At 39.5% G+C, this 17,756-nt stretch overlaps 1 protein-coding gene across 7 annotated transcripts in view; it reads right to left on the minus strand.

Moving 5' to 3' along the window:
• The window catches only part of CRYBG1 (crystallin beta-gamma domain containing 1), a 139,140-nt gene that overhangs the window by 14,708 nt on the left and 106,676 nt on the right, over positions 1-17,756 (minus strand). For all 7 annotated transcript variants that reach the window (XM_077302895.1, XM_077302886.1, XM_077302904.1 and 4 more), the window contains 7 exons: positions 16,515-16,677; positions 11,871-12,010; positions 9,559-9,685; positions 8,571-8,606; positions 7,512-7,666; positions 3,778-3,904; positions 2,690-2,835 (listed from right to left, as the gene is read on the minus strand). In XM_077302895.1, the coding sequence (XP_077159010.1) occupies positions 2,690-2,835; positions 3,778-3,904; positions 7,512-7,666; positions 8,571-8,606; positions 9,559-9,685; positions 11,871-12,010; positions 16,515-16,677 (894 nt within the window). The remainder of the gene's footprint in view (positions 1-2,689; positions 2,836-3,777; positions 3,905-7,511; positions 7,667-8,570; positions 8,607-9,558; positions 9,686-11,870; positions 12,011-16,514; positions 16,678-17,756) is intronic.

Genomic DNA, 17,756 nt, shown 5'->3' on the forward strand with positions numbered 1-17,756 from the left:
CAAAGCTTAACACACTGGAGAATAAAGCCCTAAATCAAAGCATTCCAAAACAGTCAAAGACAATTATGGGGCTACATTATTGTTCTCTTCTGTGACCCACCAAGATAAGGCTGACTAGACTGTTGACACTTTAAAAAAACCCAATCCAGAGCAATAATGCAGATAGGTCGCATTACTTCCTGGAAGACACTAAGTTCTACCAACACTCACACTGCATATAAGAATAACACGCCAATATGCAAACCCACAAACACCAAACTTTCTCCATAGAAACATGCATTTTTGACTGGCACATTAAAGTACTCCTAAGCCAACATGAGGTTAACCATTCAGTTGACTCTGACTCTTGGTGATCCTATGCTGCCATGATTTCTGTTCTTGCACCACTTTTTTTACTTGTGTAATATTCTGGCTGGTGTCCATTTTGATCATATCTAACCACCGCATTCTTTGTCCACATGGTTTCCTTTATCCAGTGACCAATCTGTACACCAATCCCCAATCTGTACACCAATCTCGGGGAGCGATATAAATAATTGGTTAAGGGGGGGGGCGGGTTGTCCAGGATACAGAACCCCAAGGGGCCCCTTCTGATTGGCCCCTTGGCCCCAGACTGACAACAGAGGGGCCAATTGGAAGGCGTGAATTAGCCCTTCCACCGACTACCTCCACTTCAAAACAGTAGCGAGGCGCAAAGTGCACGCGGCATGGGGAGCGGGACAGATTCGTGGGGGGGGGAAGAAAGAAGGGAGCCGGGGAATGCTTCCCCGCGCCCCCCTGAGCACACCCGCACCCTTCCTGGGCCACTGGCTGTGCTCGGCGCACAGGGGGGGGGGGGCTTGGAATCTAGTCCTAGCGTAATTGCTTTCTCCAATGAGTTGGATCTCAAGATATGGCCAAAGTAAGTGAGCTAGAGTTTTGTGATTTTGTCTACCAGTGATAGATCAGGCTTTACACACTGTACTATTTCCTTGTTCATGACTGTCGTCATTCACAGAACTTGCAGAAGCCTTCTCTAACACCAGAGTTCAAATGAATCTATTCTTGTCTGGTTTTTTCATTGTTTGACTTTTACAACCATAAGTGGCTATTAAATTATATGGCCGATTTAATTTAAATTTGATAGTTAGGCTTCTGTCCTTGCTGTTCCATGTTAAGTTCAAGCTCATCATTGCTGAGTGTCCCAGAACAATCTGATGTTTTATTTCCATAATGCAATCACCAGTCTCATCAATCTGTGATCCAAGAAAAATGAATTTTTGAACACATTCACTCTCTTTATCATCAATTGCTATTGTGACGTCTGTTTTTTGCAGTGGTCATTATCTTTGTTTTTTAGTGTTTAAGAAAAGGCCACATTTCTTTCTTACTTCATTGACCTTTGTATTCAGCTGTTCTAGGCCTTCTTTAGTTTCTGACAGGAGGGTAGTGCCATCAGCATACAGAAGATTTTTATATTTCTTCTTTCAATCTTAAAGCCAGTGTTTGACTCTTTGAGTTCAACCTCTTTCATATTGATCTCAGCATACAAGTTGAACAGGAAGGGGGAAGAATACAGCCTTAGCACACTCCTTTCTCTATTTTGAACCAGTCAGTGTCTACAAATGCTGTACATACAATGGTTTCTTTGTTTGAATAAGTTTGATAAAATGCACTTGCACCCCCCAATTGTACAGGGCTTCCCACAATTTGTTGTTTGTTGTGATCCACACAATCAAAAGCTTTCTTGTAGCCAATAAAGCAGACCTAGACATCATTTGGATATTCCCGTGACTTTTCCAAAATCCAGTGCAAATTTGCTATGTGGTCACAAGTGCCACATCCCCGTCGAAAGACAGCTTGAACATCTGGTAATTTCCATTCAATGGTTGTTGCAATACATTGTTGAATGATTTTAAGCAGGATCTTACTTGCATGAGAAATTAGGGATATTGCATGATAATGGGAACAGTTTTTTGAGTCACCCTTTTTTGGTAATGGGATGGACACAGACTGTTTCTACTCTTCTGGCCAGTTATTAGTTTCCCAGATTTCCTGGCATGAAGCTGTAATGGTTTTGATTGGTACACATCTCAGCAATTCCACAAGTATGATTCCACCCCCCCCCACCCCACCCCAGGTTGTTTCACAAATATATAGAGGAACCATGGATAAGGATGTAATAATGCAAGTTATATAAGAATAGAAGTTATAGACAGCTAGAAAATATATATATTGTTATTGAGCCTTCTTGGTGCACATGTTTTCAGTTTATAAATTGGTTGTGCATCCCAACGCATCATGACAGAGATCACTATTTGTGACTTAATCAATTGTCAATTGATATTTGATACATGGAAATATGTCTTTGTGTGTACAGTAGTGCAAAATAGTGTACACTTTCTAGTGTGTTCTTTTCCAACTGTGTTTATATTTTGGATGTTTACAACAGTGAGGTCTATACTTCTTTTGAAATTTCTCACAACCATGGCATAAAATTGAGAAACTCATCTATAGAAACTGCTATTCTGTATAGTTTTTTAACATGATTAATGTCCATAGCAGACAGTTGTAATTGCAATTAGATCAGAAACCCATGTAAAATTGTGATTCAACTGACCAAATTTAAAGGTTTATGCTTTTTTTTGTCGAATATTTACCTGCCAAAATTAACCATTACAATGAAAATGAAGCTAGACAGCTGACTTACACTCCACTTAAGACGTTTATGGATTGTGTCCTCAGTCCATAGCCAGTGTCCTTTAAATTGGAAATAATTCCTAATACAGTTATACTGGAACCTTTAGTCCCAAAATCTTTTTCAGTGTACATTATCATGTGAGGTTCTGCCAAACTCTATGGAAAGAAAACCAACAGAAAACAGTCAAGACACAGTAAACACAAAATTACTTTTTCTGCAATCTAAATAATTACCTTTGTATTAATAAACAGGGTACTCTTATGTACCAAAACTAACACACAGATACACACAGAATGATTATACATGGTGGGAAAAGGCCGGGTCGGTGCTCATGTGGCAGTGGGGATGATCCCCGCTTTATGCATGTTGCTGCTAGCTCTGGTCCATTTTAGGGCCTCTGATGCCCTGTGGCAAGGGAATGCTGATTTTTTTCAGCTTCCCTTTCCTGCTGTGGGAGCAATCAGTATCTATGCCGGACCAGGCCCATGCACACAGGGAAAGGCCCAGCTCTTTCCCTGCCTGTGGTGTCCCAGCAAGGATTAAAAATGCCCCAGTCGGCTCCATGGTATCACGGGGCTGAATGGGACATTTGTCCCCTTTGGGCAAAAAAAAAAAAAAAAAAAGAGCAACTAAACAGGACAAACATCGGGGGAGGGGGGAAGGGTGAATACTTTTGCAAACCACTGTATTATCTATCTACATTTTACTACAGATAACAGAATTAGAAACACATCCCAACAGTCACCAGATGTACAGCAGAATTCCTTTGTCATCAATGTAGTATGGATAGAAAACATCCATACTGAAATACGAATTTGGGTATGCAACCAATTTAAGTCCATGGGTCTAGACTAAAATGTACTATGAACACAAAGGCTGCTTCCATGTGCAGCTGTTAATTAGCCCGGGTTAAAGGATTATGATACGGAGAGGCAACGAGGGGGTAATAATAGGGAGTAGATGGTCAGCCGATCTTCTTCTTTGCCTTTTCAAACATTGCATCGGTCAAGGCATGAGGGTGGGATATCCCAACAGCAAAACAAAAAAAGGCAGAACGAAAATACAAGAAGTGGTATTTATTTTTAAAAAAAACTTACCCCTAGAACAGGCCGTAGCGATTGCACCTGTTCATCATAACCACCCCATTCCATCCATTCCTGGTACTCTCCTTCTTCCAGCAAATACTGATGCCCAGTAAACCCTGGCTTTTCATAAGCAACCCAGCTAAAATGGTTTAAAATGATGAAAGATCAAAGATGAGCTGCATGATAAGGAAACTTGGCAGAACTTGTAATCTTATTGCATTAATTGCAAAAAAGATCAGAATAAAGATCAAAAATTGAATTTTAATAAGTTATTGTAAAAATGCAAATGAAGTAAGGGACATGATCAAGTATTTCAAATGGAGAAATTTAAGTAGCTAGTTGAGATGTTACAGTAACTCCAGCTCAGCTTCAGTATAGGGAATTTAAGCCAACCAGAGCTTGATCCTTGCCTCTGTTGAGCTGACTCTTCTGAATGGCTGAGGATGGCTCTCTCTCTCTCTCTCTCTCTCTCTCTCTCTCTCTCTCTCTGAGACACACTATGGCTGCCCCCCTCATACACTGAGATCACAGATTCATAGAGTTGGAAGGGACATCCAGGGTCATCTAGTCCAACCCCCTGCACAATGCAGGAACTCACAACTACCTACCCACCACAACTAATCTGTCTAATATATAAAATCAGAATTTCTATCAGATGACTAACCTCTGCTTAAAAGCTTTCAAAGAAAGCAAATGCACTACCTCCTGAGGAAGCCTGTTCTACCGAAGAACCGTTCTAATTGTCTAATTTCTTCCAAAAATTCTTTTGAATTCATTTTAACCCATTGGTTCTGGGCTGATCCTCTGGGGCAACAGAAAATAACTCTGCTTCATCTTCTATATCATCTTCTATATGACAGCTATTCAAGTATTTGAAGATGGTTATCATCTCTTATCTTCTCTCTGGGCTAAAAAGGCCAAGCTCCCTCAACCTTTCCTCATACGACTTGGTCTCCAAACCCCTCACCATCTTTATAGCCCTCCTCTGGACATGCTCCAGTTTGTTTACATCTTTCTTCAGTTGTGGTGCTCAAAACTGAACACAGTACTCCAAGTGAGGCCTTAACAGAGCAGAGTAAAGTGGTCTGCGATAGTGCCTTCAGTATTTCATTTTTGAGAAACTCCCAACCTTCTTGGACTTCCATCTCCTTAAGTTCTTCTGACCACAGTATTCTACCCAACATAACTTTAAGCAAAACATAGCAAAACTGTCGTTCATGATGGAAGATCCATTGCTCTCTAAAGACTAATCCTGATCTTGTTAACTCAAATGTAAAACCCACTGAATAAAAAATGAAGCGTTTCTGAGTTAGTTTTATGGAGGTGAGATTCAGGTGCTCAGCTAGGTAGGAAGATTATGGCAGGAGCTGTAGGAGTTGGTGCATTCTACTTGGCTACAAACATTATGGTCCACACGTGGTGCTTAAATCTCTCCAGCTGAAATAATTGATTTATGTGAACTGAATCAGCAGCAACAAATTAAAATCAGCAGTTTCTAACATATGCACATTTCAAAATCAAACAACATGAAATGAATTAGGTTTATCTGTAAGAATTATCCAACAATGTAGCATTTATATTGTCGACACAATATCAACAGTGGCTCAACCATAAAGCCAAACCATTGATCAGCATTACACAAGCATTACACATCAACTTTATATTCCCACTCTGTACACAGAATTTTTTCTCAAAACCATAGATGCTGTGAATAAATGACCTCCAGCCTACAATCCATCTTGCTATTTTATTGTGGGGCTACACTCTACAAATGCTTCAGAGGCTACAATGCTAGTAACAGATTAGTGAAAGGAAAACTACAGGAGATGAATCACCTCAGAGCACTCTGGCTTGTAATTATGGTGATAGAGCTCTCTCAAGAAAGAGCAAAAATGTTAATACCTTATCCTATGTTGGAACGTCATTCCTAAAGAGATTAAGAGAGCCAATAACTAATAATCATTTTCTCCTCTAAAAGCAGAAAAAAGCCAGAAAGGGACAGACTCCCAAGTGGACGTGAGGAAGAAAATCTTTTATGCTCTCTTCTCCTTGTTAATCTTCAGCACATGACATGAAGGACTAAACCTTTATTTAGTCACTCTATCTTGTCCACATGATATGGTACAATGGGAGAAGTCCCAACTCTGAGAACTTTGGTAATAATGGACTTTTAAATGCTGCAGCTTCAAGATTTACTGGTGAAGGAAGAAACTGCCATCAAGTCACAGTTGACTTATGGTGACCTTGGAGGATGTTCAAGGCAAGAGACTCACTAAAGTGGTTTGCCATAGTCTGTCTCAACATAACAACCCAGGCCTTCCTTGGTGGTCTCTTATCCAAGTACTAACCAATAGCTCCTTCTAACCAGGATTGACCCCACTTGGCTTCTGAGCTCTGATGAGATTTGGCTAACCTAGGACATCCAGGTCAGGGCCAAGATTTAACAGTCTATCATAATCAAATACCATTTAGATTAAACATTAGACTTCAGAAAATTGCATGTTTTCACCTTTTCTTTCCCTTCCTCCTTACGTAGCCTTAGGCTTGAACAGACCATAAATACTCTTTATTTTTGTTTATTGCACTTTCTCATATTTGGAAAGCTCCAAGTCTGATCTCTGTAAACACACCACACCTATTTGGTCTTGTTATCCAAAGAATGATAACAGGGAGGGGCAGCCCGTGAGCTCATCATTCCTAAAGCTCAATAGCACAAAAATTGCAAAGGTGTGTTTGATCATCCCCATCTTAGATAGTACAGGCAAAGCAGATGCAGCAACAAGGCACAGGCTCTACAGAGCAATGTAGGTGCCAGATGTGCACATCCATCTAGCATAAGACACTTTCAGGTTTTCTGGCAGCAGCAGTTACTGCCCAGTGAGAAGTTAGGCACCCCCCTAAAAGTAAGAGAAACAGATGGCATAGCTGAGTGGAGATCATGTGAACTGAACTAATATGAAAGCTTGTCATAAAATGGAGACATTAACAATTTTTCATAACAAAATTCTGTATCACCAGGTCCCTGCCTGGTGGAATGATCTTACCAAAGAGCTAAGGGCCCTGCCAGAGCTGACTCAGTTATACAGGACCTGTAAGGCAGAGCTCTTCCACCAGACAGTTGGTTGAGGGTCAGGCTGACAGAAGATCTTGCCCGTCCTCTGCAGTTTGGAGTCTCTCACCTGTAACATCATCCCTGGGGACTTGGGGGAAACTGACAGAAGGGAGGGGTAAGGGGAATTAGGGAGGTTATGCCATTGTATTGTATGGTTTCCTTTTATTATATGTTTTTATTGTTGTTAGCCACCGCAAGCTGGTAGGCCCGGGAGAAGCAGCATATAAGATGGATGGATGGATGGATGGATGGATGGATGGATGGATGGATGGACGGACGGACGGACGGACAGAAAGACAGAGAATAGATATGCTGTATAGGCTGTATAGGCTTTTGCTGCTGATAAAATAGTTGAAACAAAGATATACCGGAACCTTGTTCAGCTCTGCTTTCAACATCAATTCTCATAATTGTTTAAAGGAAACACAATAAAGAGACTTTATTTTCACCCTTTCTTCATTGTGCTCCTAAGATATAGTTGACCACACAATTAGTTGTTTTTTTTGCTTTGCTCTATTGTTTTTGTGTTCTTCTCCACTGCTTCTGTTCACTTATGTGATTAACCCAATTGACCCCCTGATCCACAATCCTGTACTACAGTACAATAGCTTCAATATTTTTTGGTAATACTTACATTCCTCCGGTCACTTTCATGGAACCTACAGATGAGAGCAGCATTTTTTTCATTTGTGACCCTTCCTTTTGATTTCCTTCCTTGGGAAGAGCTGCTAATTCTGAGTCAAATTCTAAGTGATTTCCTTCAAAGAAAGGCTTCTCATAAACAATCACCTTTAGCAAAACAGGAATAACAGTAATAACACTGTTTTACATATAATTATGTTTTGTTCCCATGCATTATCTCAGGTGCTCACAAGAGGCTCATAAGATGTCAGAATTATCAGACTACATACTGGAGACTGAGTCAACTGGAATATTATATCAACATCTCTAGCTCATGCACCTCCCCTTTCACATGTTTTGATTCATTTTTTAATAGAAATACTATATTTAGTTTTTTCCCCTTTCAACCAGAACTGGAAATAATAATCAAACTGTAGTTTCCAAATCTGATTTGGGACATAAGTGTGAACCATAGTGTTTGAGTTGGATGCAATGACAAATACTGATTTACCACAAAACAGGAAGTCAGGCAAGGATTTGGAGTAAACAAGAAGAACAAGGTGCACGCATAGATGCCCAAAGCTAATTTGAGTAACACCAAACCATGATTTGGAGCTACCTCTGAACTGAGTCAATGGTGAGTGAAATTTAAGAGACTACAATGTTTTTGAGATGACTTGCAGTGTGTTATTTGGCAGCAAAGTCACATTCTGTAAACCTTGAAATGAACTTAAATATGGAACCTTATGCACATAGTTAAGCACACATCGTAGTTCAACTTAGTTAAATGGTGTAACTCCAGAAAAGTATTATAAATTTTAGCTAGAGCATCAATGCGTATCATCAATGAACAAACTATGAACAGTCATCTAATGCTGGGGATACAGGTTTCGTGGGAGATAAGTATAAAATATGAAGAGTTAAAACAGATGGTTAATAACAAAGACTTTCAGTTCCATGGGGGCTGTACATTTTGCAGCAGTGAGCACCTACAGGACAGCATGATCCTGTTCAGATACAGATCACAGTCATCATGTTTCATACTGATTAAACAGAAACATTAATATTTTACCTTGGGGGTTTCTGCATATTCAACCTTACGTCCACCCTGCAAAAATTATGAGGGAAAAGATTAGTGGAAGATAACTTCTGTTTAACTTCATTTTGTTAAGCAAGGTACTAGCATGATTCAAATTTTATTATTCTAAACACTTCACCAATACATATTTGAAAATATTCAGTACTTCATCAATTGCCTTTGGTTATTTTAAAACTTTACCAGTGTGACACTAAGTCAGGCTTTCTCAATCAGGATTTCATGAAACCCTGGGGTTTCTTGACAGCTCAGGAAGGGTTTCCCAAATGGGAGGGAGTTAATGTTTTATATATTTTTAAAAATTTGTTAAAGGTTTATTGGGTGATATGATGATATATGGTCATGTTGATCTGCCACCCCAAAATGTCCAGTGATGAGCCTAGAGGGCATGGGAAGGGGAGGAGCCCCAGGTAGGCATGTGCACAGCTAGGCTTCCCAACGATACTCTGCATGATCACACTACTTCAGGGGTTTCTCAACGGTAAAAAAGGTAGAGAAAGGCTGAAGCAGAGTTATACCTTTCTATGTCTGCTGAAGTTAATTGGCTAAGAAGGATAACACTCTGTGTACGGATACATTGCAAGGGTTTTATTATTTATTTATTTATTTATTTAGAGAGCCAGTTTGGTGTAGTGGTTCTAATCTGGCATGCCAGGTTTGATTCTGCACTCCCCACATGCAGCCAGCTGGGTGACCTTGGGCTCGCCACAGCACTGATAAAGCTGTTCTGACCAAGCAGTGATATCAGGGCTCTCTCAGGGTGTCTGTTGTGGGGAGAGGAAATGGAAGGCGACTATAAGCCGCTTTGAGCCACCTTCGGGTAGAGAAAAGTGGCATATAAGAACCAATTCTTCTTCAATACCGCCCATTTCTTTGCAGCTCTGGGTGGTTTTACAGTAGTTCACCATTAAGTTACAGTAATCATATCACTATTGCAATCAATATATATTTTTCATATTGTTACCATTTTCAAGGGCCTCATGGACCTAATATATGCTTCTTTCTTTTCCCAGAAGGATAAATCAGGATATTCTCCAGGCTCCAACATCAAAGGGATCCCCTGGAAACCAGGTTCTTCATAAAGTAGCCATCTACAAATGGAAGACAAGAAGTTTACATGAGATTTTGATGCCATCAATTCCAAAAGGGTGGAAACTAACACTTCATTCCAGCAGAAGCTTTACACTTGTTTTATTTAGGAGGGTTAGAAGAAACAACAAAAAAGCCTATAGAGAGAGTAGAAAGGTTCTGCTGATATATATAACACTAGAAGATGGAAGATGAGCCCAAGATGGCATAACTTATGTTATGAGGTTCTCTTGAATGATCATATATGGGGTCAAAGATGGCATCACTGGTGAATGCCAGCAATTCTATTTAGGTAAACAGTAAACATTCACCAAATTTCAGATATGGATTCATATAAACCGAATGTTTGTCCTCTGCTTACTGTAACTTGCTTATTTTATTAATCACCATTACAGAAAACCAGCATTAAAATAGGTGGGGTGAACTTATTGTGTCATCAGTCTTCTGCTCCAGTTGTGTTGACAGATGAATAATACTGTTTTTCATTTTTTGACATGTTGTTAACCAGTTTCATTAATTATACTGTGTAAGGATACCATTCTGATAACTTAGGCTAATGGAATAAATACATTCCATTTATAATTGACTAGGAGCAAAGCCCATTTTAAAAATGGTCTTAGAAAGGGGCGGCAGGCAGGAGGGCATGAGACGGTGGACATGGTTCCCTTTGGCCCGCAAGGCGGGCTAAAGGGAGTGGAAAGCCCCCCGTGCTGGTGGTGACAGGGCTTTGGGGCTGGCAGGAAAGCTGCAAACTCCCCCCCCCGGCTCCGTTCAAGCAGGAGCGTACCTGCAGCCACAAGGCTTCTAGCAGGCAAGGAGGGAGGGTGGGAGCTGGAGGGGGAGGGCCAATCACGGTGGACCTGGACAGACAGGGCCCCGGACAGTCTCCTCCCAGGAGGCTGTTTCCCAAATATATAAGGGAGCAAAATAGTGTTAAGAATATCATTTATTGTCTAAAAGAGTATTATCCTGCTTTTGTCCCAGAAATGGAACACAGATCTGACTGTTTCTGCACTGGAAACTTTGCTGCCCCAGCTCCTATGCAGGAGCACAAATCCAGGGTGGACAAGGTGCACCAGGCCAACTGCTCCCTCATGTGGGAGTAGGAAGAGGCGGGGCAACCTGCCCTGGCTCAAACTCCAGCCTGCATCCTGGTGTGAAGATTCCAGTGCAGAAACCGCCTCTAAAGAGACGTATAACTAAAATTAGCGATGCAAAAAATACTGGCCAGTTGCTTTGAGTAAACTGGCAGCAACTTCTCTTCCTTGTGATTGGTTCAGTGCTGTTTTAAAGCATTCCTTGTCTGCACAAAAATGAGAAGTGTTACTAATTCTGTTCTGTAACTATCTGAAGCCAAGTAAACAAACCCTTTGATCCCTTTTTCTTATTCTAACATGTTCTTTTTCCTATGTAGCTTTTGCTTTAATCCTCCTGCCAGCAGCCACACATTTTCCTGGAATACTCACCTACTCAAAAAACAAAAAGACAACCATATGATCATTGCTATCTGATCACTGTGCTCGATTAAGTTATTGCCTTCAAGGCAGAGATGTATTACATGAATATTAGTTATCAAGTTACCACAATGCCATATACTGGTGGTTTATCTAAAGTATGTTTGCAAAGTGTAGTCTTTCCCATTATCTTGCAAAAACGAGTGCATAATAATTATCTGTAACTGATTAATTCATTTATAGTCCATCTTTCAGCCATAAGATAGTGTATAGAAAATATCAAAACCAGTTAAATAAAGCTCTAAGAGAACTGTTGAACAACAAAATAAAAGCAGCAGTTTAAAAATGTTTAAACTTATAAAACAGCAGTAAATAAATAATTTTTAAAACCAGAAGTTAAAAATAACAAATAGAAATGTTCTAGAACCAGACAAAACAAGAGGGAGGAGAAACTAGAAGGATCCACAATTGTCAGCCTCCATGGACAGTCTGTTGAATGCAACCCAATGTCAAATGCAATCCAATGCCTGTCAGACTTTAATTGCTGTTTATAAAATATTTGTATATTCAACTTTAAACAACTTTAAACATTAAACAAATTAATTGTTTTTAAATGAACATTGTTCACAGTAAAGTGAACATTATTCACTAAAGTAAAATCTTCTGTATAAGCATATCTATATCAGAACGTAGACTGTTAATATGGTTTCGCTTTTAATATTCATGTACTTACATGCCCCAATACACTTGCATAGAACGCGTCTTTTCTGTAGCACCAATTATTCGTGTTTCTTCAGTGTCATCAAAGTATGACTTTACCATACCTATCCCTCCTGGTTCTGTAAACAGGTCAATTCGGCATAAACGATAATCCTGAAAAAATCATAAAGAAACTAAGTAACAGAAATTGAAAAATGTAAATCACAACAGAGTCTTGGAGACAGAAAAGAAGTTTATACCGAGTAAGAATAATGGTCCATCTGGCTGAATCTTGTCAGTCTTCACTATAGTTTCTCTCTTCAATAACATGCCTTTTCAAGTTTTCTTAATTAGGATTTTTAACCAATTGAAATTAACTGGGATTAGATTTAGGACCGTATATACCAAGGGCCAAAATTGGGGTGATTTTTACTCAAAACTATGATACAACCTCATACTGTCTTTTCTATATCCTAGCATTGTTTCTTTGCCCTAGAATCATAGAATCATAGAGTTGGAAGGGGCCATACAGGCCATCTAGTTCAACCCCCTGCTCAACGCAGGATCAGCCCTAAGCATCCTAAAGCATGCAAGAAAAGTGTGTATCCAACCTTTGCTTGAAGACTGCCAGTGAGGGGGAGCTCACCACCTCCTTAGGCAGCCTGTATCCTAGTATTGTTTCTTTGCCCTGACCTGGGTGGCCCAGGCTAGCCTGATCTTAGAAGCTAAACAGTATCAATCTCAGTTAGTATTTGGATGGGACACCACACAGAGGCAGTCAACCACAATCCATCTCTGAATGCCTTTTTCCTGAAAATCCTAAGGCAAGGGTTTCCAACACAGTGCCTGCCAACACCCTTTCTGGCCCCCACCAAGTGTTTTTAGGAAGCAGGTGGGGTACGGAAGGATTTTCCACAAACTATTTGATTGGCTGTGCCATTTTTTTATAATGTTGTTTTGTCAGCAGCTGCTACCACAGCACAAGGATCTGCACCGTGTTACTGAAGTTAAATTGTAACAAACATTTTGTGACTGGTTCCATCTACTGTGGCAGCCATTTTGTTGCTATGCCCACCATGCCAGAATTCCAAAGGTGCTTACAGGCTCAAAAAGGTTGGGCAATGTGGGGTCTTAGATTTCCCATGTAAGCTTAATCTGCATTATTAAATATATCTCCGCAGTGCCTCCCTGTCTAAATTTAAAGTATAACTTAATGGAGGGGGTGTAAATGTAACAAATGAAGACAATATTATACCATTCTTTGTATTTACAACTTATACTGTCTCTTTTTTATAATTCTATCTTTATGAAAATAAAAAATATATATTAAAAAAAAAAGGTTGGGCAACCTACAGAGTTGCCATAACTTTGTTGTGACCTGACCATACCATACTCTCTGCCACCACCATGGTTTCTTTAAAACATATCTTAGCTCTGTAACAAATACATACAATTCTCTTTCCAGAGATTCTGATACTAATTCAAAGGATCTAAACTTCCTTAATCTGTATAAGTATGCCTAATTCCAGGCCTCCAGTATTATCCTCATCATAAAGTATTAGCCTTATTAGTACAACATAGCCTTATTTTAAAAACCTGAAGCCATATTGCATTTCTCCTTCCCTAATTCAACTATGATAAACTCACCTTATCACTCCAACCCAACAAAATTAAATATGGTTGAAAATATTGATCTTAATATGCACAGCACTATCTCTATGTATTAGGTTTTGAACAAATTTGAATGAAAACAATAAGTACATGCTAAGTTTTCACACTTGCATTCAATGTTGCTTTGATATTCTGGGATGCCTTGCCGTATTAATTAAACCGAACTAAATTTGAGTACAGTGGCACCTTGAAGGCTGTCAGATACAATGAAGCAACATTGCTTCAACCATTACATATAGGTAGAGAGAGAATAGGGGGTTTCACTGTCAGGAATGGCTAATTGCATGCATAAGAATGATTGTAGGTGAGAGAGGATTAAGGCAGATAAACCTGTAAAGGCAGTACATTAGCATACAGATACAAGTAAATGGCAGTAGACTAGCACACAGATTTGTTGAGAATGCAAGAATGAAGTTTTGAGTTCAGTGGCCCTTGAAGACAAAACAAGTTTAGTGCCCAAAGAAGTCATGGTTTACAATCCACTAAAACAGCATTAGAGGAGTTGACCCAGGAATCTGAAACCTCTGCATATATGTGATTATAAAGTGCAGAATCCAGAATATAAAGTTCTTATTAGTGCTGCTAAGAAACCCATATTTTTACCATCTAACACAGTGGTCCCCAACCTTTTTATCATCGGGGACCGGTCAACACTTGACAATTTTACTGAGGCCTGGGGTTTATTGCAAGCTCTGGTACCAGGTTTTGAATTCAAATCAGATTTTATTGAGATTGGGGAGCTATTTGTGGGCAAGAATAGGTTTGCCTCCCAGTACTTGTGAAAGAGACCTGTCATCATCCAGTGGAGGTAGTAAGTCATTGATGATGCATTGAACTGTTTTGAGTTGAGAGCCAAAGGTGATAATTAGTGGTGTTCTGTGATTGTGTATTTTGGGCCTGTCTGGCAACAGATTTTTTCTGTATACCATGCTGGATTTGTTAATCTGTTTTCTGACTTCATCAAGTGGGTACTTAATTCCAAAAGGTTGGTTGTAGATCCCTCACATGAGAATTTCTGTCTGTAGGACTGAAAGAGATGTGGCTGTAGCACAGAGCATGGCTGTATACAATGGATTGTTTAGTATGCTTAGGAGGTAGCTGGAGGCATACAGGTATGTTTGCTGGTCAACAGGTTTTCAGTATAAGATGGTGTCCATGCATGCATCCAAAAAAAATTATTTATTGCATAGATTGGTCAAGTTGATTATGGCATGAAAGTCAATGAATGCCTTGTGGAATATGTCCAAGGCTTCTTTATCATGTGTCCAGACTGCACATTCATGGTGGTTAAAATAGTATTTTCTGGAAGGTTGTTTAAAGATTGTATTCTCCTTTTAAAGTCAGGGTAATGTGAGTGTTGGTGGAATAGGATCTTAGAACAGTCTATATATCCATATACCATGGTGATACTGCCTATGCATGAGACAATGAGGTATCCTGGATTTCCAGGGCTGATTCTGCACTTAATTCTTTTCCCCATTGTCGATCCTACTGAATTCAGATCGATTTGGACCCAGGTATTCCTCATTGCTTTCCCTGATTTGAAACAGAAAGTGTTTTGCACCTGATTGGGGAAGCTCAGAGGAAGGGGGGTGAAGTCCAGCCAGCATTACAGGAGTATGCTTTATTTCTTCTCTTTTAACTGCTGGTGGAGAAGCCAAGTGCAGCGCAAGGCTGCTCATTTCTTTCTTTCCTTTCCTTAATGTGCACTGGGGATGGGGTAGGGGGAAGGGAGCCGAGTGGAGCAAAGCCAGCAGCAGCCTCTCAGAGGACAAGGCAAATCTCTGCTGAAAGAAGTGTGGGATTCTGGAGCGCAGTAACTTTAAAATAGATTCCAAAAGAAGGGCAAAAATAAATATTGGGAGGAAGGTTTCGCAACCGCGAACAAGGAAGTCTTTGAACTGGCACCAAGCCAATTAGGGACAGACTGCATCTCTACCTCAGTGGCTTGATCAATTATACCGAGTTATATCTGCTCCTGGATATTGCAGGGCAAAGGTAGGGTCACCGCAGCTCAGTCATGCATGTTGCAGAGGAAAAATTTAAAATGCCCAAAATCAAAATGGAAATCGAATTCAGTGTAGACAGGGGGGATTTATTTGGACTGTGGGTGGATAAAAAGCCCCGTGCAGATTCTGCCCAGGTTTCTGCATTTTGGGTAGAAGTTAAAAGGTACCTGGTCAAGGTTTTCATGGTGTATCTGAAAGGATTTATTCTTGAATGTGCAGCGGTAATAACTTTATAATCTTGTGTTTCGTTCTTTTTTTTGTATTCCTATGTGGGATATGATCCAGTTGTTTGTAAAAGGCTATCTCTGAAGCTCCTGGATGTAGTCAGATCTATTCATGACAAGCCCCCCCTTCATTGTTGCCTCTTTAATTATTATCTGGGTTGTGTGGGAACTTGCTTGCATGGCGCACGGTACCTGGACATTAACACTAAGCAAAAGTTAATTCAATGTATGTATGATCTGCTAAACTAATATAGTTCACATTATATCACTTATGGGACAAATATTTCCACAAAAGAAAAAAGAGGGGTTATAGTAATCTTTAGTTAAACCTGGGTCCATCAAAATGACATATATGGTTCATCCTTGTGCTTTCCCATACTTCTGCATAATTAATGCATGCAGCTAACCCATGCAGTTAAGGCAACAGGCAAAGAATCCTCTGTCACCATTAGGGTAATGAGCAAAAAGCATTTGTATAGGACATCCCATTTTCTTTTTTTTCTGTGTTAAGTATCATGGGAACATGCAGTCATATATAGAAAAGAATAATGTAATGAGCCAAACCCTCACCAATGCCATATGAAAGAAAATATTTCCCCACCACCACCACCTAAACTCTGCAATGATTTGAACAGCACAGCCCATAGCCTTATAGCAATGCAGGATTCACTGATCATTCAACAGCACTTTAACAAACAAAGAGATAAATAAGAATGGTGGTGCAACTCAAGTCTGAGCTTCCGTAAGCAATAATGCAGTCAAGCCCATACTTGCCTTTACTACGTGCTTGATCGAACCAATCACTACAGGCTCAGAAGATTTGCATTCATCTTTGTCGTCAGATGGTTGTTCACCCCAAATGTTTGTAAGCTCTAGCTCTCCTTCCTCCAGTGGAATAGAAGGCCCCTCAAAGTTTGGTTTTTCATACAGAATCCAGCTACAAGAAACCCCCCAAAACAGGAAATGTTGAATTGTGCTTTTAAAATGTCAGTTAGCTAAAGTTTCTTCTTCATTAAAGTATTTTGTTCAATTTTACACACAAAAGAAATAAAACTGCATGATTTATCATTTTTACAAAAATAGTTGCTATTATTTAATCTCATTAAAACATTAATTTTAAAAACTCTGACAATACCTTTCTTGATCTATATTGTACAATAAAATATTTTAGTAAGGATCAGTAAATTATAGTATCTCTCTTTCTGAAAAATCTGGAGAAGAAATCACGAAAATAAATGTTTGAAGCAAATGCAATACTCAGCAACACAGATTTTTGATTACTACAGGACAATAACTTTTGCTTCTAATATTTGTTTTTTATGATTTCTTCATCAGTTTGTTCACCAAAGAGTATGATTTTCTTCAACTGTTAGCTGGTGTTATTTTTAAGTCAGTGGCTGCACCGAAAAAGGATTGTACTTTCCTTAGAAATCGGTGGTGCCATGGACACACATGCTATCTCTCACATGGCATCACATTAATTCAGAATAGACACAGAATAGATTCTGCAATAACGATTTTAACAGGAATACAGAAACCTCTGCGTTCTTCAATACTGTCTCTGTTTCCTTTCCTTGAGATGAGAAGTGGGACATTTACTTGGGGCAAACAGAAGAGCTTGGACTTTTAGTTTTAAAATAATATGCTGTGGGGAAAGAAGAACAATTCACAAATCTACAATATTATTTATTATGGCACATAAGACTTATGAATCAATATTAAACATATCATATCAGTGAGTAGATCAGTGAGGAGATGCCTCATGGATACAGTAGTGTAGCCTATATCTCAGTTTATCTCAGAGTATGAATGTACCTCACCTGTGAAACAGCCACTAAAGGATAAGATCTAGCCAGGACGCAGTAAGGGAGAATTATGGCAGTTTCAAGAGACCAAAGTCAGAATGCAGGTTAAGAAGGTAGCCAGGCTGGAGATCAAAAAACAAACAAAAACAAAACAGAGTTCCAAAACTAATTCCAAGATACAGAACCAGAAATCAGAACTTGTCAGATAAGG

Source organism: Paroedura picta, chromosome 1 (genome assembly GCF_049243985.1).
Source record: "Paroedura picta isolate Pp20150507F chromosome 1, Ppicta_v3.0, whole genome shotgun sequence".
In the NCBI taxonomy this organism is placed as follows: Eukaryota; Metazoa; Chordata; class Lepidosauria; order Squamata; family Gekkonidae; genus Paroedura; species Paroedura picta.